The 24,613-nt window shown below is 41.7% G+C and overlaps 1 protein-coding gene across 4 annotated transcripts in view; it reads left to right on the top strand.

Annotated features, from left to right (window-relative positions):
* The window catches only part of RANBP3 (RAN binding protein 3), a 39,072-nt gene extending 15,264 nt beyond the window's left edge, over window positions 1–23,808 (top strand). Inside the window, exons 3-16 of one of the 4 annotated variants that reach the window (XM_026670948.2) lie at window positions 3,771–3,807; window positions 4,591–4,677; window positions 5,605–5,670; window positions 5,808–5,900; window positions 8,200–8,306; window positions 8,812–8,928; window positions 10,725–10,828; window positions 10,979–11,057; window positions 12,750–12,852; window positions 14,104–14,228; window positions 16,396–16,486; window positions 17,463–17,605; window positions 19,555–19,735; window positions 20,860–23,808. In XM_026670948.2, coding sequence (XP_026526733.1) covers window positions 3,771–3,807; window positions 4,591–4,677; window positions 5,605–5,670; window positions 5,808–5,900; window positions 8,200–8,306; window positions 8,812–8,928; window positions 10,725–10,828; window positions 10,979–11,057; window positions 12,750–12,852; window positions 14,104–14,228; window positions 16,396–16,486; window positions 17,463–17,605; window positions 19,555–19,735; window positions 20,860–20,903 — 1,377 coding nt within the window. In that variant the 3' untranslated portion in view covers window positions 20,904–23,808. Of the gene's footprint in view, window positions 1–3,770; window positions 3,808–4,577; window positions 4,678–5,604; window positions 5,671–5,807; window positions 5,901–8,199; window positions 8,307–8,811; window positions 8,929–10,724; window positions 10,829–10,978; window positions 11,058–12,749; window positions 12,853–14,103; window positions 14,229–16,365; window positions 16,487–17,462; window positions 17,606–19,554; window positions 19,736–20,859 lie in introns of all 4 variants that reach the window. The other 3 variants (XM_026670947.2, XM_087952551.1, XM_087952550.1) reach the window with 3 other exon arrangements.
* The last annotated feature ends 805 nt before the right edge of the window (window positions 23,809–24,613 follow it).

The following is a 24,613-nucleotide window of genomic DNA, read 5'->3' as shown; positions in this document are numbered from 1 at the left end:
AAATATTTATATTATTCCCATATTATCTAATGAAGTCAGATTCAAATGTAGCATATGGTTAATTGATTTTAAAAAGCTGGAATTTACTTTCAACCACAGTTCTTAGACTGTACAAAAAATGCAGGAAGTCCTCAACTTACAGCAGCACTTCGTTGAGTGACCACTCAAAGTTACAACAGCACTGAAAAAAAAGTGACTTATGATTGTTTCTCACACTTGACCATTGCAGCATCCCCATGATCATGTGATCAGCATTCAAATGCTTGGCAGGTGGTTCATATTTATGATGGGTGCAATGTTTTGGGATCATGTGATCACCTTTTGCAGCCTTCTGACAAATGGTCAATGACGAAGCCAGATTAATTTAACAACCATGTTGCTAACTTTATAACTGCAGTGATTCGCTTAACAACTGTGGCAAGAAAGGTCGTAAAATAGGGCAAAACTCAATTAGCAATAGAAATTCTGGGCTCAGTTGTTGTAAATTGAGGATTATTTGTAAAACAGGAAATGCTGAAAGAAAATGGGGTTATGGTTTATTTCTCAATCTACATAGAAAGAAGGAAAAATACCTGGTTCTGCAGATTTTGCCTGTAAATGAATCCTAGTTTATCATAGAAACAGCTAATAAATGGGATTACACATAACTTCTTAGAGTAGTAATAGGGGTTTGTTGAAATACTGTACTAGACTGATTTGCATTTAATGTTAATCTATTAATTACACATACATCACAAATGACTTGGTGTTATGTGTATACCTCACTAACAAGGATATGTAGGAAGAATATACATTATGCTAATATTTTTATAATCTGGATAGATGTCTTTTTATGTAAGGTTAGTAAAACTTTTAAGCAATGTGTCATTTTAGCGTTTTTAATTTAATGGATTTAGTAGAGCATTTTCTCTTGGCTAATAGATTGCCACTTTCTCTTTAATTATATTCATCTTAATTTTGTTTGTGAACTCTCTTATTCATGTTTATTTTCTGCTTCTTTCATTGGGGAAAATTTATCTTCTTCACATGTTTTTTCTTATATTAGAATAGACAAAACAGCTTGTTTGAAGAATTGATCACATGAAAATTCTCTTAATTGATCAAGTCTCCATGACAGAAAGGAAACATAGTTCTTCATGCAGAAATGTTTGGAATAATATGTTTAAAGTGAAGGAGAACTTATTCTCTCATAAAAGAAACATTCCATTTTGAAGGTGAAACCTTCAGCAGCATTTGTATGCACTATATAAAAATGTAAATTACCTTTTGGCACATATCCTTATAAAAACTGCAGACACCAGGCATAATCTTATGTTCTTAGTTAGAGAAGAACACCTAAATTTGATTCACTATGATGGAATGGAGCACAATACTTTAACTTTAGAAGAATTTAGAGGATTTTTAAAAACAGTGGACTCAAAATTTAATCTTAAAATAGTCTGCTGCCATGAATAAACTGGTTTAAAATAGGCTGTAGAAAACCAGTATTATTGGGCAAAACTGATGCTGATTTCAATGTAGATTTAAAAATGACAAATTATAAGAATGATTTGGAAAAAAATGGCACACTGGTTATGCAGATAACATTGGCTGATGTCTTAATAATTAAAAGGGATATGTCAACTCGCAAAGCTTTCCTGACCTGCTCCCTAGTTGCCATAGACAGGGAGATGAGAATTGCGCCTCGCAGCTGCACCAAGGAATTCACACCTCAGTCAAAACAGGATACAGCCTAGCTGGCAGAAGTCAAGGCCATCTCCAGGAAGACCCACAAAGGCTGGAGAGAGTGACTTTTACGACCTGTGAAATTGCTTCATTGGGGAATGTGACTGGTGACACACTCTGGAGGGAGGGAGAAACAGGGTCAGAAGCAAGGCACGAACTGGGTGAGGTCAGAGCTGCCTTCACCTAGATCATGCCGACATGGCGCTCCTAATAAACGACTGGATTTTTCTTGCTAAATGGCTTGAGATTCCTAATTTTATTAGGGCATTGGTAGAAACCCTGACAAGATATACATATAAATAACCAGAAGAATGATTTGGATATAATTTTGTTATATAACATTTACAGAAGAACTTGGTTTAAAATATATTTAAGAAGAGAGAAAGAGAAAATGAAAAGAAATCAACTTCTGGGGTATAATTCAAAGGGATTTAAAGATCCGAATCAAAAGGAAGGAATATAAAGTTGGTTTATTTAATCAAGGTTAAAATATGCATGTTGTTGTTTCTGGGGACTTAATGGATTTGTATTGACCTGCACCAAACCACCTGCCTTTAAAGATTTGGAAAAAGGGGTTTTGCCATAGTTTGGAGCAAATGATAAACACTTGTATTAAAATAAAAGAAATATAAAGTTGGTTTTTTTGGTTACATTTAAAATACATGCATTATTTTCTGATAACTTTTAATTTTTTTTGATTAAGACTGAATTGGAGACTATAATAATTTGTTTATACATAAGAGATGAGATATGGGACAAAGATATTTTGTATTGTTAAGGAAGGGGGAAGAATTTTTTAAATAAAATTCTTTTTCTTTTCTTTACTATAGTCTTATTTTTCCTTTTCTATTTTGCTTTGTATTCTCTTTTCTGCACTTTCTATTTTTCATTCCTTTTTGTACTATTTTAGTTTGTATTGATCTTTTATCTTTGTAACTGCAAACTTTAATAAAATTATTATTTTAAAAAACTGAGCTGTTCTTTCCACAGGAGGGAGCGTGTCTTCTAAGATGATGTATACCAGGGCTGTCAAACTCGATTTCATTGACGGCCGCATCAGGGTTGTGTTTGATCTGAGGGGGGAACGGGATGTGGCTAGCTCCATGTCATTTGTGTCAGGGGTGCCTGTGGTAGCCCAAGCGTTCTGCCAGTGAAAACGGGCTCCCAAGCTCTATTTCCGGCTGCGACAGCCCCCTGAAACCCTCTGCCAGCGAAAATGGAGCTTGCCAGGACTACACGCAGCCCTCCTGAGCTCCATTTTTGATGGCAGAGGCACCATGGCCCGGTCCTTCACTGTTTCCAGGGCAGCCCTGTGGGCTAGATCTAAGTAGCCTGCAGTCAGGATTCGGCCTGTGGGCCTTGAGTTTGACACCCCTGATGTATACCATTTACAATTTGTGTCTAATCCAAGAGCTTCTAAAATATAAACAAAGTTTCAGTTACTCAGGTATAGGAGATACCTTTTGGGTTAATTACCGGTAATTCAGCTTTAATTGATTAACTAATTTTCTCCACGTAGTCAAAAAGGTTTGGCTTTGTTTGGCTTTTCCTTCTGGGTTCTTTCTCATTACCATTTTGCTGTTATCAGTTAAGAACAGAGTGTTGCACAAACATCTTTTTTTTCCCTCCCAATTTTTGATTTGTTGTTATAAACCCTTTAAATTGAAAGCAAAGATTATTTTGTATCTGCTCTACGCTTATTAGGGCTGGTATAGTTCATAGATTATTCAGGAAAAGTGCTTTCAGAGCCCCTTAAGCACGAGGAGCCTGGCACTTTATTGCTATTGAGGTGTTTTTCAAGCTTCCCAACAAACTGGGGGGAAAGTTGCAGCTGTTCTAAGAATTTGACTCAGTAAAGATAATACGATTCTTACGGTTTGGCATCCGAAGTCTTTTTTCTGAATTATTTTTGAAGTAGACAGACTTATTACTTAGCAATGCACCACATTAAGATGTAAGTTACATATGTAAAAAAAAAAAAGCCAGGTAGCATTATGTTTGTAATATAGCCTGACTTTTTTTTAATATAAATGTGTTTGTTGCAGAGATCAGCAGATGAGTCAAGTCCAGAAGATGGGGAAGGTGAGGAAGCTCATTCTACTTGTCTAAAGAATCCAGAAAAATCTCTGAATACAAGTTGATACATTTCCCCCCCTGCCTGGCTGTTTATTTGTATAAATGCATTTATTTTGCACAGGAATTCCAGTAACTGGTTTCCATGTTTTAAGAGTTTTGACCTCCCATGTCAAAACAGACTCCATAATCTAATGCAAAGTACATTTTAAAAGCACTGTTGAACTGTGAGCAAAGACCAGCAGTATTTTTCTAGCATTGGTTAGCTTAACAGTGAATAGTTTTCATACCAATAGTGTTTTCTTGTGTTGGACTAGTCATGTAGTATTTAGAGCAGGGGTCTCCAGTGTTGGCATTTTGTGGACTTCACAATTCCCAGAATTCTTCAGCCAAACATGCTAATGGGAATTCTGGGAGTTTTGGCAACAGGTCTTAAAGTTGCCAAGTCTGGAGGAACCTGACTTAGAGAAAGAACATCTCTGAATAGAGAAATTCTGTTTAGTCTTCATGGATAGTTGACTTCAGTAAAACCAATTAGTAGCAATTGCCATAATTGCACACTGATATAAAAAAGGGACGTAACAATGCTGACATTAGAAGGAAGTTAAAGACAGGGTTCCACTGTGGATAAATAGCTATGAAGTGGCCTTGTCTTTGAAAACATGATCAGTCAGTGAGAATTATCTGTTGCAGGTCTATTTAGGCAAGTTGCATTTGAGTGGGTAAGAATCCACCAGAAGTACCTGCTAGGGCTATATTTCTACTTCTTCTGTTTACTGACTTTCCCTACAGAATCTGACCGAGAAGATGGGGGTTACTGTCCTCCTGTAAAGCGGGAAAGAACGTCTTCATTAACACATTTTCCTTCTTCACAACCAGGTAAAGAAAAAACAATTCCCAGATCTGCCTCTTTTCCCTCCCATTCCTGTTGTTCAGCTTTGCCTGAGAAAGGAATGCATGTTTAAACAGTGCCTTGAGGAAAATTAGAGGTAATAGGGGCACAACCATTACGTATATTGTACGTTTAAATTTCACTTCATAATTACATAAACCTGAATTAGAATTGAATCGGTGGCCTTTTACAGGAAGTCTTTATTTAGACACATTACTCCGAAAAGTGCTGTATAGAAATAATCAGGATGCTTGGCATTATTCTAATAATATTGGTTGGTTCTGGTTAGTTTTAACACCACATGTTTTTATTTTATTATCAGAGTTTTATCCCACCTCTATTACTTTTAGCAATAGCAATAACATTTATATACCACCCTGTAGTGCTTTATAGCACCCTCTGGGCAGTTTGTAATGTCAAAATATTGCCCCCAACAATCAGAGTCCTCATTTTAACAACTTTGGAAGGATGGAAGGCTGAATCAACCTCCACCCTCATCAGGATCGAACTCCAATACTGTGTTCTAACCACTGTGCCACCAGGGCTCCTTTTATAAGACACCCAAGGCGAACAATTTGCATAATACTCCTCTTTTCTCCTCTTTTTCTTAACAACAGCAACAACAACCTTGTGGGTTGGATTGAGAGAGAGTGACTGTTCCAAATTCACCCAGCAGGGTTTCATGCCTTAGGCAGAACTAGAACTCACAGTCTCCTGGTTTCTAAGCCAGCACCTTAACCACTACAACAGCTCTCTTTGCGTCATCATTACTTTTTGGTTCCTTTTGATTTTGGGGTCTTTTTCCTTTTGAAAAAATAATAACATTGGGAAAAATATTATGAATCTTGGCCATTGCCTCTCGCATTGTACAGCTTGTGTAATCTTATTTTTTTTTTTTTTTTTTTGCACTACAGAGGAAAAGAGTTCTGGATTCAGATTGAAGCCACCCACTCTCATTCACGGCCAGGCGCCAAGTGCAGGTAAGCGATGGCTTTGCGTGAAATGGAGGGAAAACAAAGACATGAGATATTTGAGAATTTTTTTGCTGATTTTTTTCTCATTACCAATGTGAACAGTGCTAAGGGTGAAAGAAATAAAAGCTTGCTTTCGTTTTCAGGAGTCCCAAGTCAAAAACCGAAGGAACAACAGCGAAGTGTCTTGCGCCCAGCAGTATTGCAAGCTCCCCAGCCAAAAGCGTTTTCACAAACAGGCAAGTTAGTCTCTGTAATTGCTGCATTCGGCGTGATAAAGCTTCAAAACCTTTTGAAGGAGTAAGTGCCATAAGTCAGAGATCTCCAAACTTGGCAACTTTAAGACTTACGGACTTCAACGCCCAGAATTCTCCAACCAGCATAGCTTACCGTATATGCCGGCGTATAAGACGACCCGGCGTATAAGACGACCCCCAACATTTCCACTCAAAATATAGTTTGTTATATACTCGCCCACTCTTCCGCACGCCTTCCACTTTTGCACTTTTTTTTTTTTGAGGCATTTTGGCACCGTGGAAACAAATCCCGTGAAGCCGAAGGAGCAGCCAGCCTTCTCCCAGCTCCCAAGGAAGCGAGGCTCGCACCGCCCGGGCTCCGCTGAGGTATCCGGCTGGGGCTGTCAGGAGTTGTTACCGCTGGCGCGGCTCCGCGCGGCTCCAGTCCCGCGTTGCCTCGGGAAGGGAAAGGCAAAAGGAAGAGCGGCGGCGCTTTGCAATGGCAGCAGCGGCTCCTGGTTTTGCCTTCCCTTCCCGAGGCAACGCGGGACTGGAGCCGCGTGGAGCCGCGCCAGCGGTAACAACTCCTGACAGCCCAAGCCGGATACCTCAGCGGAGCTCGGGCGTGCGAGCCTCGCTTCCTTGGGAGCTGGGAGAAGGCTGGCTGCTCCTTTCGGCTTCACGGGATTCGCTTCCACGGTGCGCAAAAGTGCCTCAGCCGCGGGCAGCCGCAGTGCTTCCCAATTACTATTTGCCGGCGTATAAGACAACCCGGCATATAAGACGACCCCCAATTGGAGGCATGTTTTTCAGGGCAAAAAGTCATCTTATACGCCGGCAAATACGGTAAATGTTTATAAGAGTCTACGATATTTTCAAACTCTATTGACTGTTTTGGTTGATTTACCAAAATGAATGGGATATCTTAGTAACTGGATAATAGTATTTTAGAGGGTAAAAATGAATTTGCACAAATTATGATTCAAACATGGAAGATGAAGTATGTAGCATAGCATATACTACCTTTGACACCCATGCAGATATATATGAACAATGTGGAAGAATAAAGGATTATACAGAATATTATAGATATAATATCTACAGATTTTTATTAAAAATAATGTATTAGGATCTGGAAGGGTTATATTTGTTTTATAAATATATTTCATTTTTTATCCTGCCTTTATTATTTTTTATAAATAAGTCAAGACTATGAACACACTGCTTCCTCCTAGTTTTCCCTCAACAACAACCCTGTGAGGTGGGTTGGGCTGAAAGAGTGACAGGCCCAAGGTCACCCAGTCCACTTTCATGCCTAAGGGTAGACTAGAACTCACCTGGTCCCTCGCCTGATGCCTTAACCCCAGACCAAACGGACTCTTTAATAAGCCTTCTGTCAATGCACAGGATATGTGGAAAATTTAGTTTAATCTATAATAAGACTGGAAGGCAAACTAGTCTTTTGGATGCAGGTAATAGAAAAGATCTCTCAAAATCACAGCAAGCTAGTTATTTTACAAGATGAAATAATTTGTCTCTGTATAGAACAGCTTGCTTTTCAGTCCACGAAACAGCCTGCAAAGTGACTCACAAAAGTACAATAATCTCAGTTTCTAAGTATCCAGTTGTAAATTGCCTCCAAGCAGAATATTGTGTCTTTATCTAAAGTTCTATGTGTGTACCTGTGAGCGTGTGGGGTGTGTGTATGTCAAGTCACAGATGATTGAAAAGAATACAAAGAAAGTCTGGGTTATGGAAGCATGTGCAAGGCTGCTAGAACCATGTGATCCAGTACTGAGGAAATGTTGGGTGCGTTATTTTATATTTCTGTTTTTGAAAAAGGGAAGCATTTGATCTTCTCAAAAGGTACATGTTGAAGTATGTAACAGAAGCTGGAGCTGAGGAACAGACCTAAGTTTTCCTCATTTCCTCATTTTTGAGGACTGAGAAAGGTGTCACTTCTTTGGGGCTGGAAATGTTATCAAGTCTTAGAACTTTGGGGGAAAAAATCAGTGGAGAGTGAATCCTTTGCAAAAGCTTTTCAGGTAATCTTGGCATAGGATTGCGTAGGGTTTATTATTATTATTATTATTCATCTGACTGATCCAATAAGGGAAAGAATGCTAGAATAGAAAGTTCCACTGCAAATTCATCTTACTGAGCTCTGCTCACTTGTTACGTTTAACAGCGTTAAGTACTAACTGGTCCAGATAACCTTGGCTTCCTATGGTTAGATTTACTGCAGGGTCAAAAAATAAAGACGCTGCAGCCTTTACATCTTGCATCTTGTTTCTTGCCACAGTTCCAAGCAGTGGAACCAATGGTGTAAGTATCCCTCCAGATCCTCTGGCTGCTACATTTGAACCCACAACTAATACCGTACCGAAAAGTCCCGGTTCAGAAGAAATGGTGAGTCTCTGTTGACGGCATTTGGGAAATAGATGGAATCTGGGAAGGAGGTTGGGGGAGGGGAAGTCTCTTGCTCTTTTTACTTCAGCACAGGGGGTTTGTGTATGTTTGGGGGACATCTGGCAGAGCCTTTTTCAAGGCTATGGCTTCGTGGACATTTGTGTTTGCTCCTACCCATGAAATATGAAAATGGCATTTTCTCTCCACTGATTATCCCAGACCCCAGATTCCTTTGCTCTTCTGGCACAGTGGATTCCAGATAAACCAGTGGCTTGAATGTTTGACCTGTGAAGTCTGGCTTCGAGTCCATGCTGAGCCATGAGACTCTTAAGTGTGACCCTGGAACAGTCATGTACACTCAGCATAGCCCAAATTGTTTTAATGGATTGAGGGGCAGGGGGGGGAAGGGGAAGGGGAAGAAAAATTACATTTCTACTTCTTCTTCACTGGTTTCCTTTTCTCGTGGTTATGTTCTCCTTCCCTTCCCCCTTTCTCTCTTGCTTAGGAGGACCCATGTCAGAAAAATACACCCAACAATGCTTCACACACTGAAAAATGTGACAAAGAGCAGAACACACAGCAATCCTTTGTGTTTGGGCAAAACCTAAGAGACAGAGTGAAGGTATTTTTCCAGTTTGGGTCCAGGTACTGCTGGTAAACATTAAGGGGTGCAATCGCTGAGTGGCAATGCTCCTGATGGCTTAGTTGTATATTCTTGGGTGGATCATGAGGGGAAAGGAATCTTGCTCTGGTTCAGGCTCCAGAGAGCTGTTGCCATTCATAGCCAAACAGTGTGCTCGATAAGGGATGTGCCGTTCTGTTTGATCTCTTTCGATTGCCCTCTTCAGGTTAATCATGCACACACGTTCCTGGAGAGGGCAATGACGGTTTGAAAAATAGTGCACGATCTACAGGTAGTCCTCGACTTACACCAGTTCACTTACTGAGCGTTCAAAGTTACAACGGCACTCAAAAAGGTCACTTAGGACCGTTTTTCACACCTCCAACCGTTGCAGCATCCCCATGGTCACATGATCAAAATTCAGACGCTGGAGAACTGACTTACTTTTGTGACCGTTGCCGTGTCCAGGGGTCATGTGATTCCCCTCTTGCGACATTCTGACAAGCAGAGTCAGTAGGAAAACCAGATTCACTTAACAACTGCAGTGATTCACCGAACAGCTGTGGCAAGAAAGTTCGTAAAATGGAGCAAAATTCACTTAACAAATGTTTCACTTTGCAACCAAAATTTGGGGCCGAATTGTGGCCGTAAGCTGAGGATTACCTGTATTCTCATTCTGTAAATTTGCATTCAATGAACTATCCTCATTCTGTACATTTCTGCCAATCAGAAATTGAGGAATGTTTTCCATAGGTCCTTATTAGACATTCAAGGGCTATTATTAGACACCCGCATGAAGCAACTTCAACTTAGCTTAGGCTTAGTCTACTTGTGACCCTAACCTCATTAAAGAGAGGTGGAACTTAATGATCTTGGGGAATGAATCTCTGACATTGACTCCTGCATAACCCAGGTTTGGGGCCACTCTTGAAGTATTTCTGCACCCCTGAGGGATAGAAATGGATCATATGCAACATTCTTAGAATGTTGAGTTGATATTAAGATATATATATATATATCAGTGATGGCTAACCTTTTCCAAACGGAGTGCCCAAAGCATGCGCGTGCCTGAACCCCCAAAATGCAATGCGTGCACTACCCCTGCGCATGCGCACATGGCCTGACATGTGCCCTGCTCCCTCGCGCATGCATGCCCCCCCCCAGCATGTGCCTCTGCTGCATGCGCAGCAGAGACCCGACAACCAGCTGGCCGGCGGGAGCCCTGTGCGCATGCACAGTGGAGCTGAACTAGGGCAATGGCTCGCATGCCCACAGAAAAGGCATGCCATAGGTTCGCCATCACGGATATATATTGTATCACTTACATGACTTGCTTTCTTCCTACACATCTCCAGGCTCTGTTTTGAGCATCAAGTTTAATTGAGGTGTTCTTCTTTTTCTGTTCAGGAGCTATATTCTAAAACAACCTTTCTGCATTCCAGCTATTTCATAAATCAGTGTCTGTGAGAGAGACATCAGAATGGAAGGTGGGGTGGGCAGTAAACCTCTCTTTCTCTCTCTATCTTTCTCTCTGCATACCTGAAGAGAGTTGTTTGCAGACTGGTGGAGCCTATGCAGAATTTCCATCTCTGGAAACTCCTGTTCAAGGCTGTTGGGAGCCTTTTAGAGTAGCTGGAACCCCTTCAGAGCATCTTCCAATCAGAGGATCCAGTACTACTCTAAGATGGACCAATTAGCTAACTAATCCAAAGCAATTTCCTGTATTTTATATACACTTGTGCTTTGTGTTGTTCTCTGGACCTTACCCAATCTCAGTGCCACCCATCTTATCCCAGCTAGGAGATGAAGGGGATGAATCAGCTGATGTGCAAAACACCTGGCTCCCAAGCTCTGAGATGCCTTCTGCTACAAACTACTTCCTGCAGTATATCAGCTCCAGGTGGGGGAGAATGTCAGCAACTTCCTCGCTTTCACTGCTTTTTCCACTGCTCCTTTCTTCAAGCAAGGTGGCAGAGCGGGACGGCGGGTGTAAAGAGGCAGGGTTTGCTTTCCTTCCGCCAAATTGAAAAGAGCGTTTCTCTTCTTCCAGCATAGAAAACTCTACACACAGCGCCGATGCTTCCAGCAACAAATTTGTATTTGGGCAGAATATGAGCGAACGAGTGCTGGTAAGCGCTGTCCAGCTTTGGAGGGTTTTTATGGGTTTAGATATATCTTGCTCTGGTCAATGAAGCTGCACTTAAGTCTGTATGGCTACAGTTTGTTCGTTCCTGATTTATGTTTTTGTAAACCTATAATGATGCTGTGCAGCTACAGCAACATATATAAATACTTCTCCTGCCTATTATCTTTTCCAAACCCATATATTACATTCAGAAGGAGGGTGAACAGGCCAAGATCATTTTCCAGTCGAGTAGGGATTTGAGCCAATATTTTTTTTTTATAGTAACTGCTGGTACTTTGTGATAGACTTCTGGTGGGGCTGTTTTTTGCTATCTGATTACAAAGAACCCAGGATGAGATACCATTGTCTCTTGGGGTCAGGCTGCAATCTAATGGCAGGATGGAATTAGCACTCTCACCCATAGGGGCACACGTGCCAGTAGCAGCCTGTAGATGTTGATTCGTCACTTGCACAGATATTAGGTAGAGAATAGTAGGATAAGTATCGAAGCAAAGACTCCTGTAAATCAGTGAACAGCTGTTCTTCACATTGAGCCCTGCTTCATCTTTGTGTCAGGAGTTTGGGTAGCAAATGTTTCAGCTTCACAAATAGCTCATCATCATCCCTGTGCCCACCAAAATCAACTCTCAGTTGGCCATCAGCCAAGCCTGAGCTACACCTAAATAGATACCGATGATTTGTTAGTTGGTTTACTAAATGCATCCAGATCAGGGGTGTCCAACTCTCGTCATCACGTGATGCATCACGACTTTTTCCCCCCTTCGGCTAAATCGGGCGTGGCCAGCGAGTTTGACACCCCTGATCCAGACTAACAGCTAGTTCTCTATTGTTCAGCAACTGCTTTGAAGTTATAACAATGCTGAATGAGTGTTATTTGTGACCGGTACTGGTAAAAGAGCCATGGTGGCGCAGTGGCTAGAATGCAGTATTGCAGGCTAATTCTGCCGACTGCCAACAGTTCGATCCTGACTGAGTCAAGTTTGACTTAGCCTTCCATCCTTCCGAGGTTGGTAAAAATGAGGGCCCAGATTGTTGGGAGCATTATGCTGATTCTGTAAACCGCTTAGAGTGGGCTGTAAAGCCCTATAAAGCTGTATATAAGTCTAAGTGCTATTGCTGGCACTCCCAAGTTCTGACTGTCCCAGAATCCTCACGGTCATGTGACTAGGATGTAGGCACTTGGCAGCCAATTCGCAGTTATGACAGCTGCAGCATCCTGCAGTCACGTAATCACCATTTGCAACCCTCCCTCTTGGCGTCCCACAAGCAAAGTCAATGGAGAAGCCAGGAGGGAAAGTCAATCTGGTTCAAGTTATCCCCAGTCCTGCCACAATGTGTCAGTCAACCCCAGCCCCCCCACGCCCAGCAGCAGCCGTTTGCCAGCCTGAATGCAAACTGTTTGTGACTTGCAATGGCTTCCTCCTGACTTATGGTTGTAGGAAGTTACAAAGAGGTCCTCACTTAACAGCCTGCAATCCTCACTTAACGATGGAATGGGAACTGCCAAGGTTTGATGGAACTTGATGACTGCATTGCTTAGCGATGGAACTTCCAGTCCCAATGACCATTCTTAACCAAGGAGTACCTGTATGTTGCAGACAAATAACCTAAAATATTGCCTTAAGCCTGAAATGTTGGTAATGGTTTTAGGCCTTGTTCTTTTTCTTTCTTGTAGAGTCCACCCAAATTGAATGAGGTCAGCACGGATAGTAACAAGGAAAACACCACCGGTGACTCTGGCTCTGAATCTTCATCACAGGAAACCACACCAGAAAAAGGTAAAACAGGCAATGTTCTGTCCCTCCCTCCCTCCTACCTCTCCCTCCCTCTCTCTCCTGCTAGAGCAGCTTCTGTCTCACAACCACCTATGGCCCTAAATTCCATTGCTGCAACTTTCAGAAGCCCCTGTGATTTAAGGTGATGAAGATATAATGAAGTACCATCCCTTTGGAGTGGGAAATTTGTGAAAACTTTAAAATAATCATATCTGGTTTTGAACATGGGTAACTTGCACCGACAAGGTCTTCTTTCTGTTTTTAGAAAAGATAAACATTTTTACTTTACTATTTTAATCAATGTATTATGGCCGCCCATTCCAAAAGACCGGGTAGGTTAAAACATCCAAATTTATAATTAAAAATCAGTTTAGAGACCCATGTTTTTTGTAGCACAAGCTGGATTCCTGGGCTGGAAAATGTCATGGATATTTACCGTCCCAGCAATAGACTTTTGGTGCTCATATCGAAGCTATTTCTGTTACGGGGTGGGAGGGGTGTGTGTGGGGGTTGGCTAAGTGAGTTAATTGTTGCTCTATGGTTCTTTTTGCTGCATTTAATTCATTTTAAACAGAATGTACATTTATTTCTGTAGTATAACAAATTTAGTAACTAAATTTCATGGAGAAAAGTTATTTTGTGTGGGGGGGGGTTTTCGGGGGGAGGGATCTTCTATTCATCCAAGCTATGTACGAATGGATACAGGTACTTCTCAACTTATGGCTGTAATTGAGCTCAGAATTAACAGTCCTAAGCCATGCCAGCTAAGTGAATGTGACCGCACCTGGTTTTACGACCCTTTTTGCCTCAGTCATTTAGCAAACCTATTTTATTCAGTGGGTGGTTTTTTTTCTTGAAACCAGAAGTAAATGCGAGAAACTGGCAAAAATGTCTAAATTGCAGACGTGTTACCACAGGATGCTGCAAATGACTGTACATGTGAGTTGTTTGCCAAGCACCCAAAATGTGATCACATGACTCTGGGGGAGGCATCCATCGGAACTCCAGAACTGGGTCGTAAGTAGCTTTGGGGAGATCCTTTGTAACTTTGAATGGTTACTAAGCAATTGGATCACTAAGCGAGAACTACCATTATGAAAGAAGCGTCCACAGTCATAATACTGTTTTTCTCATAATTGATCACACTATGTTTATTTTCATCTCTACAACTAAATTTTGCTATATGTGGAAATGCAGAAATGGGTTTGGAAGTCAAGGCTTCCCGCACATTAACCTTCCTCCATTTCTTTGCAGCCAATAATATTTCAGAATCGCTCGCTGAGTCCGCCGCGGCCTATACAAAAGCAACAGCCAGGAAATGTCTCCTGGAGAAGGTAGAAGTAATCACAGGAGAGGAAGCTGAGAGTAATGTGCTACAGGTGAGTAGGACCTGTAGAAGTCGGCACTCGGCTCGTGCAACTCCTCAGGATGTTTGCTTTACTTGGTCTTGCTTGCCAGGAGGGTGAGAGTAGGCTGTGGAGAAAACCTGTGCGCACACACTTGGGAGGTTTACAAATACAAGCCTGGAGCATCTTCTGTCAGTCATTGTGCAGTCAGTCTTCAGAACAAGCACAACCTTAAATCTGTCAAAAACTTCAGGGAGTTAATGTTGTTTTTTCTTTTCTTTCTTTTTTCCCCAAATCTTCTACATGTTAAAAACCTGCTTGGTACAGAATACAGGTAGTCCTCGACTTATGATCGAGCCCAAAATTTCTGCGGATAAGGGAGACAGGTGTTAAGTCAGTTCTGCTCCATTTTACAACCTTTCTTGCCCCAGTTGTTAAGTGAATCACTGAAATTGTTAAGTTAGTAGCATGGTCATTATGTGAATCTGGCTTCCCCATTGATTTTCCTTATCAGAAGATCACCAAAGGAGACCCTGGGACAGGGCAACATCATCAATATGAGCCAGTTGCCAAATGTCTGAATGTTGATCATGTGACCCTGGGGATGCTGCAACAGTCATAAGTGTGAAAAACGGTTATAAGTCACTTTTGGGGGGGTGTTGTAACTTCAAACAGTCACTAAACAAATGGTTATAAGTCAAGGATTACCTGTACAACCACATGATTTAAATGTGAAGTCTTGCCTTCTTGCTCCTTGGGCCAACAGAAAAAAGGTCCTTCTTTTTCCAGCCTTGATGTTGGTACTTCTGCTCCACGTTCATGTAACACAGCTTCTGCTTTGCTCCGGAATGGTGCTCAGTTAATGTTCTGACCCACGCCCTTTTCCGACAAATCAAACACAATTCAAAAAGAACTGAAACCTTGTAATGCTTTTACAAAATAATTAGTTGTGATAAGCACAAGCCTTGCCAAACTGAGTGAGACTTACCAAAAGATAACAGACAAGAAATAATTTGCAAAATAAGAATCTTCAAATACAAACTCAGGATACTGGAATGTCCAGGAAGCTGTAGTTTCAAAACGTCTTTGCCTTCTGCAAAATACGTTCGTTCACAACTGGCTTTTATCTTCTTGAAGGAGGGGCCATTACCTTGCAGCCTTACTCCCGAGTCACCCGTACTGTTGCAACTGTTCTTTCCTCCGAGCAATCCTGCGTGCATGCACACTTGGCACAGGCTCCTCAGGAACCTCCTCATCATTGCTGCCAGCCCCCACAATCTCTGAAGGCAGCAGTTCATTCCCTAATGGTCCCAGCCCCTCATCTGAGTCCTCACTTTCTTCAGCCGTCTGCACCTGCTGCCAGCTAACCACAATAGTTGGATGCTCTGTGCAAGGATACCCATCCCAGTATATCTGTGCTGAATCAGACCCAGAGCCCCCTATTCCAGCAATTTGTTTGGAGTTGTGATCAGCCAGTTGTTTCTGGGGAACTCTCAAGCGGGGTGTGAAGTTGTGTTCCTTTTCTTGTTTATGTCTGAGCTTCACACTTCACTCTCAGCTGTAATATGTGTTGCTTCTTCGTAGTTTATCCATAAATCACGAGTAAACAAAGGATGACTTAGCAGAGTTATAATATTTCTCAACCTCAGCAATTTGAAGATGTATGGATTTCCGTAATTCTTCACATCTTAAAGTTGCTGAGGTTGATAAACACTGCTGTAAGCTGACCACACAGAGGTTACATTTAGATATGTCCATTGAGGCTTGACAGAGTCATGTAAAGAATATCAATAATTAATTCTGCTGGACGAGCCCAAAGGCTTACGTAATTCAGAATTCTTTTTTTACCTGTTGCTTCTAAAAAAATCATCTTTTTATTATATCTAGTATCTGTTGTTAACTATCTTGGAATGTAGAAGTACCATCCTTTTTGCAATTTCTGTTTGAGTTACCTCCTTTATTTTGCCTGCTTTAAATGCTACTTTATCTGATACATAGATGAGAGGGATTGTGGAAAGCGTTTCCATCTTTCTTATTAGGGAGAAATAATACTTTTGAATTTGGGGAGAGCACAAAAACCCATTTTTCAAATGCATTGGAGGCTTTGTGGTTTGTGATCTCCTGGTGTGCTGCCTTCATTAAAGTTCTCCAGCTAATGTTTCTGTTACAGATTCAATGCAAGTTGTTTGTCTTTGATAAGAGCTCCCAGTCCTGGGTGGAAAGAGGCCGAGGGCTTCTGAGGCTGAATGACATGGCGTCTACAGATGATGGGACATTGCAGTCACGCCTGGGTAAGAGGAAAAGACGCCAGAAACCTAACCAACCAATCAACCACTGCAGGAAACTAGATTGCAGTCGGATCCAATATAGTCCTGGAGATCCGTTTCCATGCCACCCAGTTATTATGGATGGGCATTCCAACATAGACATTTGTAGCTTGCAGGAGTAGCCTGTGGCATCAGGTGCCCTTGTGATTAAGGCTTGTTGGTAGGCACAATGTGTTTATCTGCATTCTAATAGTCAAGCATTTTTAGGATACCAGTCTTGTAAAAGGAATAAAGAGGACGTGGGGGGAAATCAGCTTTCCACAACGTAAATTATGCAAGAATACGTGAAACTGGTTTATCCTCTGACTGCAATTGTTGAACGATATCAGGATGATTGCCTGCCATTCTGAGAGAGCTATACTGTCTCTCAGCAACTTTATCTCAGCGATTTTAAGACGTATGGACTTCAACTCCGAGTCCACACATCTTAAAGTTGCTGAGGTTGAAAAACATTGGTCCAAGTCCTAAGATAAAATATAGCACACTTAAAAGCATCTTCACTCCTCCAGAACGTTTGAAAAAGTTCAACCAACTGCATCCCTCTGTAAAATGTTAAGTGTGACCTTTGCCTGCCCCAATGATTGGGAGAATGAAGTACCTGGTGATGTCGTTGGGTTGACCTTGGTGGAGACACAGCATCAGCTTGCTTTTGAATGCACACAAACCTCCTTTAGGATGGACTCTTTACTTAATCGAAGCTGAGAAGAAGGAATCCATCTACTATGTCTTGAACAATCTTCCAAATTTCCTTGCTTCCTTGGGGTTGTGGGAATTCATCTTCCTGCTGTAAGAACTGCCAGTTCGGGGTTGTATTACAAAATATGCCTGGATTTCTGGATTTGGACTTATATGAATACTGTAGTTACTGTTTTTGAGACATATTAAAAAAAGTAATAATAGTTGACCGTGTCTCTTTCATCTCCGTGGTACTTTCAATTAGTAATGAGAACACAAGGCAGTCTGCGATTAATCCTGAACACCAAACTCTGGGCTCAGATGCAGATTGATAAAGCCAGTGAGAAAAGCATCCGAATCACAGCCATGGACACCGAAGACCAAGGAGTCAAAGTGTTCCTTATATTGGTAAGGCCACAGATTGAGTCAGTGGATATATTTGAACAGGACATTATGGGAAGTCATGGTTGAAGCTGGAGCTTACGATCCATCATAATTATCCATTTGCCAGAATGCTGTCAGGCACATCCTTCTGTAGGGCAGAACCTAACACCCCTGTTTCTTTTTGCCTTTTTTTCTTAGCAGATGGCTACATTTCCAATTTAAACACAGATGTGCAACCACCATTCTTTGATTAGATTTAAATCCAACCTTTATTCTGGGTTAGCTCAAGGTCACAAGCATACCTAATGCCCCCTACCTCCTATTTTTCAACAGCCATTCTACAAGGTGGGTTGGACTGAAAAAGAGGGAGGGATCACCAAAACCACCCAGCCATCTTTCATGCCTAAGGAAGGAAGAGCCTCCCAGACTCTAGCCCACTAATTTAGCCACTATAGCAAACTGCCTCTCTTGATTTTCTTAGGAAAGCTTGCAGGGGCCTGTCTGAGGTCAAGAGCCATCGTGAGGCTTGACCCTAAGCTTTGCAGCGTGCCACATTCCCATTTTTTAAAAAAAACAACAACCTTATTTTGAATGCACAAGAGTCATTTGGCAAAAAGCACAACAGGCACCAAGTGAAGTGTCCACATGCACATCAGGAGCTCCAATGTATAATAACAGAAAGAATAAATCCAGATATTGTGGCTCATTAGTTACAGGTTAGGGCTAGGGAAACAGGCCACTATGGATTGTTTAATAATGGATTAAAACAGATCGTAGTAAGCCATCTTGTGTAAACCCAGGTAAGGGGTCCGTCTGTGACATTCCTTTCGAAAGTTAGCTAACCAAATGCTTCTCTATATAATCCAGACAAAGAAGAGCATTGCCCTCTCCAGCTAGGATTTAGAATTTAGACTAACTTTGAAAATAGAGGTCCTGCGTCAAAATTTTGGCTAATACGCTATAGACCCCATTTTTATTCATTTGTCTTTTCTTCAATATGAACAAATAAGAATAAAAACAAATAACCTGCAAGAGCACCATAGGATTCCAGTTGGAAGGCTTTCTGGTTTACCACTAGATAGATGGACAGACGGACAGACAGATTGATAAACTCCCGGACTGGTTGCAGAATCCAAATTACAGAATTTCTAACATGTTATTGTCAGCCTCTATCTCAAGGGAAACCCCCAATCCCATAGATAATTAGTTCCATGTTGAATTGCCCTTACTAGTTAGAAAGTTTTCTGGTTTGCAATCTGCCACTTTGTCACCCAAATCAGTTATTTGTATTCTAACTTCTGGGTTGGTAGAAACAGATTGTGACCTAATTATGTGCATCCTATGCAAAGAGCCCCCCCCTTTTTTTTTTTAATAAGAGTAGCCTCACAAACCAATGCTTTGGAATACTCTGCGGAGATTTCATTCCTCTCCCCTGTTAATAGCTGCTTTCATGCTTCCTCTTCCTGCCCTGCATTGATTTGGCCACTCTCATCGTGAAAGCCTTTCAGATTCACAGATGTCCCACATTGCGTTCTTTAGCAATCTGGTTATATTTTTGGCTAAACAGACAAAGGGGGCGCGATGGCTCAGCAATTAAAGACACTGAGCTTGGCAGCTGCAAAGGTGGACAGCCTGGGTTCAAGACACAGCCCCATGGACGGGATGAGCTCCCGTTCCTGCCTCTGCTCCTGCCCTCCTAGCAGTTTGAAAGCATGCATATGTGAGTAGATTAATAAGTGCCACTTCGGTGGGAAGGTAATTGTGTTCCATTCGTCTTCGGCATACAGCCATGCTGTCCACCTGACCATGGAAAATGTCTTTGGACAATGTTGGCTCCCTCAGCTAAGAAAAGGAGATGAGTACCGCCCCCTAGAGACCAACCCAACTGGGCAGGGGAAACCTTTGCTTTACCTACTTGGACAAGTGCTTGTCCGTTTGCAGCCCTGATTACTGATTCTCTCTCTGACCTTTAGGCAAGTTCTAAAGACACAGGACAGCTGTATGCAGCTTTGCACCATCGGATCCTGGCTTTGCGAAGTCGTGTAGAGCAAGAGCAAGAAGCCAAAAGTGCAGCACCAGTGCCGGAAGTGACACAGTCCAACGAGGAAGACAGCGATGATGATGTTCTTGCCCCTTCAGGATCACCTGGAAGTGGTAAGCAATTTCCGGGGATACAGGTAGCCCTCAAATTACAACCACAATTGAGGCCAACCTTTCCGTTGCTAAGCAAGACAGTTAAGTGAGTTTAGCCCCATTTTGCCACTTTTCTTGCAACCGTTGATAAGTGAATCGCTGTGGTTGTTAAGTTAGAAACATGGTTGTTAAAGTGAATCTGGCTTCTCCGTTGACTGCTTGTCAGAAGGTCGCAAAAGCTTGATCAGGTGGCCCTTAGACAGTGCAACCGTCATAAATGTGAGTCAGTTTCCAAGCGCCTTGATTTTGATCATGTGACCATGGGGATGCTGCAGTGATCATAAGTGTGAAAAATGGTCATAAGTCACTTTTTTTCCAGTGCCCTTGTAAGTTGAGGGCTCCCTGTATTCTGTTCAGAACAATTGATGGGGATACCTCCAGTCTTGGGTTCATTCTGATATTTCCCTGATGAAATAAATGTCAAAGCATGTCTCAACCATGAATAACAGTTTGCAGGATGTTATCACCCTGGTAGGTGTGTGTCTTCAAGAACCTGCAGACTCTATTTTGATTCAAATTGTGCATATGGAAACAGCTTATCATGGGAAGACATTATTTTTTATACCACTTTCACATTATTGAGCTTAGTTATTGTAAGGATGGCGTCTGTTCAGAGGTTATTTAAATGTATGTCTTTACATTTAAGAACCAAATGTAAAGAAATTGTAAAACAACCCTAGATGTGGGTTTAAATGCATTGCAGCCTTGTATAATATTTCTGCTAGTGTTTTCCCAATAGGTCTGGGAGCAGAATATCCTGTCAGTGTACGTATTGGGCAGGGTAACAGCAGTTTGGAAAGTTAATGGTTTGGCGTTTCTTCTTGAACTCTTTACAGATCGATGCACCTGACCAGTTAACCTGACTTGCTTAAATTAGTATTTAGAAAAAACTCTCGTTATTATGTTTTGTTGATTTGGATTTAATATTGAAAAAGTAGACTATAAATTGCTTAATCAAGAATGAATTAGTAAAAAATGGAAATAAAGACTGCCTGAAGTAATGGAGGGAGTTGATTCCCATTGGGAATTAAGCAATGGTTCTACAACCCTGCTTTGAACACGAACCTCCCTGTTTTGTATTGCAGGTCCCACCGATGAAGTGGACGGGCAAACAGCCAGCAGCACATAGCGGCCACGATCCAGACCACGTGGAAGAGCAGCTGCCAGAAACCCCCTTTCGCAGGGCCCTTTGTGACTCATGCCCCAGGCCATCTCTTGCTCTGGACAGCAACAGAGGCTCTGAGATTTAAGAACTCTGCATCCCTGTTCTGGTTCTTCTTCTTTTTTTTCTGTGTGTGTGTGTTGAATTTTTTTCAGGGGGGCTGGATCAGTTGATTCCATATTAAACAAAAAAACAAAACAAAACACAGCAGACTTTGGACAAAACTGGCTGAATGTGATTTTGGGACATTTAATTGCTCATCATATTGATGAGCAGGGAGAAAAAAAGTACCGTTTCTCTCTCCCCCCCCCCCCAATCCTCCCCCCCAACTTGTGATTCATTGTAAGGGGCAGGTTCACCAAGACTTGCCGTAGCTTGCCCCTGGCACCTCTTTGTCTTGCCATACACATTTTTCCTCCGTCCCCTGACTCCAGTAGCTGAATGGCCCTTCTCTCGTGGACCCTTCCAGCGCAGTCTCTTCTTGCCTAAGATCCCCATCGCCCAACTCTGCTTCCTGCCTCTCCCACCGTTTTTGAAGAAAAGAAAAGTCGGATTTCAACTGGAAGACCTTTTCTCTAAAAAAAATAACAACGATTTTTTGCCCCCATTGGAAACTTCGCTGACAACAGTGTGGCTTGTCTGAGGGGCATCTCTTTGGGGATTTTTTTTTTTTCATCGTGGAAGTTAAAAACAATACAATAAGACTTTTGTTGAGTTTGTGGATGGGGCGGAAACACTTTAAGCTCTGGAGTGGAAAAGGGGGTGTGTTTTTTGTTCTTTTTTTAATCTTGTTTTTTTTTGCTAACAACTCCTTCCTTTTTCTGGTTATCATCATTGTTGTCATTTTGGGACTTCAAATGTGGCGATAACTTTTTTTTTTTTTTTTTAGATTTTAATAAGATACTCTTGTGTGTTGACCAAGTGGGCCCCTTCTGTTTTGTACTGTTATGTTTCTGTTGCTATTTAAAAGAGAGTGAAGCCACTGTGTAAATAGACATCCCGACACAGGCACACACGTGTACATATATAACAGGTATTCATATACCAGGTTGTTTTTAATCCTTTCAAATAACCTTTTATTTCCTTCTTGCCTTGCCAAGGTGCTTAACCGTCGATTAGGAAACAGCTGCCTTGTTTTCCTGAAAACAGGAGGGCTACTCTTCCAATCTTGGCCAACTACTTTAAAAAAAAAAAAAAAACAGGTATTGCTTTGGGCACTTTCTCCTGGTCAGTTTGTGCCTAAATACAAATTACCTAAGTATCAACCTGGGCTGCCACTGGCTCTGTGGGTTTGTTTGATTGAGATGTGTCCAGAGAGGGCTCTGTTGAAGTGGGAAGCCTCTTTGAATAAGATCGGCGTTAAAAAAGGACGGTTTCTGGCTGTAGCTGGAGTGTGATATTAATTAAGTTGGGCTGCGACATCTTTGGGCAAAGACCACAAAGACTTGGAATGCTTTGGTGACTTCCTGTTGAGGACTCTGTGGAATGGCACATCTTATCAGAACAGGAGGATTTCACCGTAGAAGAATTGGTGGCCTTTTCCCACCCCCCTTGGCCTTGATGGGACCACTACGTGGTTGAGCTCCCAAATCTGAGCCATTTGTAATGAAGATTTGTAACACAACAGAGTCGGGACAAGGCACAGTCTGATTCCGCCTGAGGTGGTTGGGAAGCGAAAAGGCGGCCTTCTTTTCACCTTGTCAAAGGGAGCCCTGAAACCAAGAAGAGGGTGGAAGCCTGTTTTTCAATTCTGTCCACTGTGGAAAACAAGAAGGACATTGTAATTCAAAGTCGCTGAGTCACAGAAACAACTGGGAAACAGGCAGGTTTTATACTCTGCCTCCTCTGTGTAATGGATTGAAGTTTTCATCAGGTGTCAGAAGTCTGTGCTGGAGTCGTTTCTACCGTCTTTGTCACTTCGGAAGAGCTTCAGGCTGACAAAAGTTTCTTCTCACTCTCCCTTCCTGGGAGAGAAAGCGGATGGCCATGCATGTGTGCAGCCTTCTCCAGATTTTTTGTTTTGTTTTTACTTTTCTTCCTCTCCCCGTATGTTTCATTTCTCAAATATACCACATATGTACATACCAACCACCTACTGAATAACACTGAAGACTGATACGATTGTAACTCTTGGGCAGTTGTGCTGCTTTTAGGGAGAATAATCTTCCACTCTGTGTTAACAAGACACTTCCCCCACCCCACCCCACCCTTTTAAGACAGTTAAGTAGAACAGTGGATGCAAATCTGGTTTTTTAAAAGTTACTTTGGCATAACAGGAATGAATGAGGTGGGAATAGGGTATAATTTTATTTGCCTTTGTTAAACATCTGGAGCTAAGAGGATCCTGTCACTGGTATGCATGTGATTGTGTGAAAGGGCTGGGTAGGTGTGTGTGTATGACATTTTGAAGGAGGCACCCAAAGTCGTCCAGGGTAAGAGGCTGTCTGGTTTCTCTAGAAGCGTTAATATTCAATGGAATGTTTAAACTGTTACCCACGAGTTCATTTTTTAAAAAAAAGAAACAACCAAATCTGGCAGCTATTTATGGACACAGTGGTTTGGATTCAAGTGCTTTGCTACGGCAAAGAAGGAGATTCTACGTTTCGTTCTAGGCCAGCCACAGGCTGTATTCCTTGCACAGTGACTGTCTGGAAATGCATTTTGGGCTCTTTCCTGAGGTGGAGAGTTGGCTGGGCCAGACACAGACTTTATAAATTTGTTTTCTTCTTCAAGCCGTTAGCCAATTAGTGATAAGTAAAAGAAAAACAAAAACCAACAACACCCAGACAACACCCATGTGTTTTGGAAGATTTCTGTACAATTGTCATATCAGATGTATTTGGAAATTACATTAAAAAAACTTGTAACAAAAGTCCTGCTTTGTGTAATTCTGTGATACAAGGAGAACAGCAGAGGAGCATAGTTTCATTTCTTCTGGAAAAAAAAGTGTGATTGTGTGGAAAGGCTCTTAACTGAGGAACTCTCTGCCATCTTAAGGCCATTAATGAAAGTGCCTCCAAAAAGAGCACAAAATTCAGAAATTAGGTGATGGGTCCGGTTGTCGGTTTGATTTGTGAAAAAAGGAATACCAAATTGTTACAGAAATGATATTCAAGTCTGGAAAGTTGAAAATATGAAAAAAAAAAATCAGAACAACTCCACCTTGTATTAGATAGAAGTTGAAGCTTTGACAGGATTTCAAGACTGATGTCGGCCCTTTGAGATAGGCAAGGTCAGAGAAACCTGTTAACCAGAAATCTTGAAATGTGCTTTCATGCAGTGTTTCTCACACTTGGCAACTTTGAGATGGATGGACTTCAACTCCCAGAATTCTATGCTGGTTGGGGAATTCTAGGAGTTGAAGTTCATCCATCTTCAAGTCACCAAGATTGAGAAACACTGCATTAATATATTTTGAAACAGAATCTTGAAAACCTGTCAAAGACCTTCAGTGCAACCGATTGGTTATTGGTTCTTTTCTCACACTTTCTAATTTACTAGATTCAAATATCTGTAATGGCTTGGCAGTCATTTCCCTTTCTGTGAATCAAACTGACATTCCATCACAAAGGATTCGTGAAGAGTTATGCTCAGTGGCTTTCTTAGAAGTATCTCTTCAGCCATTTCGGGCACCACGTTCTGTTTTTGTCTCGGTCTGAAACTGGATTGCTATTAAT

The sequence above is a fragment of the Notechis scutatus genome, chromosome 1 (genome assembly GCF_049901735.1).
Source record: "Notechis scutatus isolate UNSWTSFEM ecotype Mainland chromosome 1, rNotScu1.2, whole genome shotgun sequence".
Classification (NCBI taxonomy): domain Eukaryota; kingdom Metazoa; phylum Chordata; class Lepidosauria; order Squamata; family Elapidae; genus Notechis; species Notechis scutatus.
This window is presented reverse-complemented; position numbering and strand designations above follow the sequence as displayed.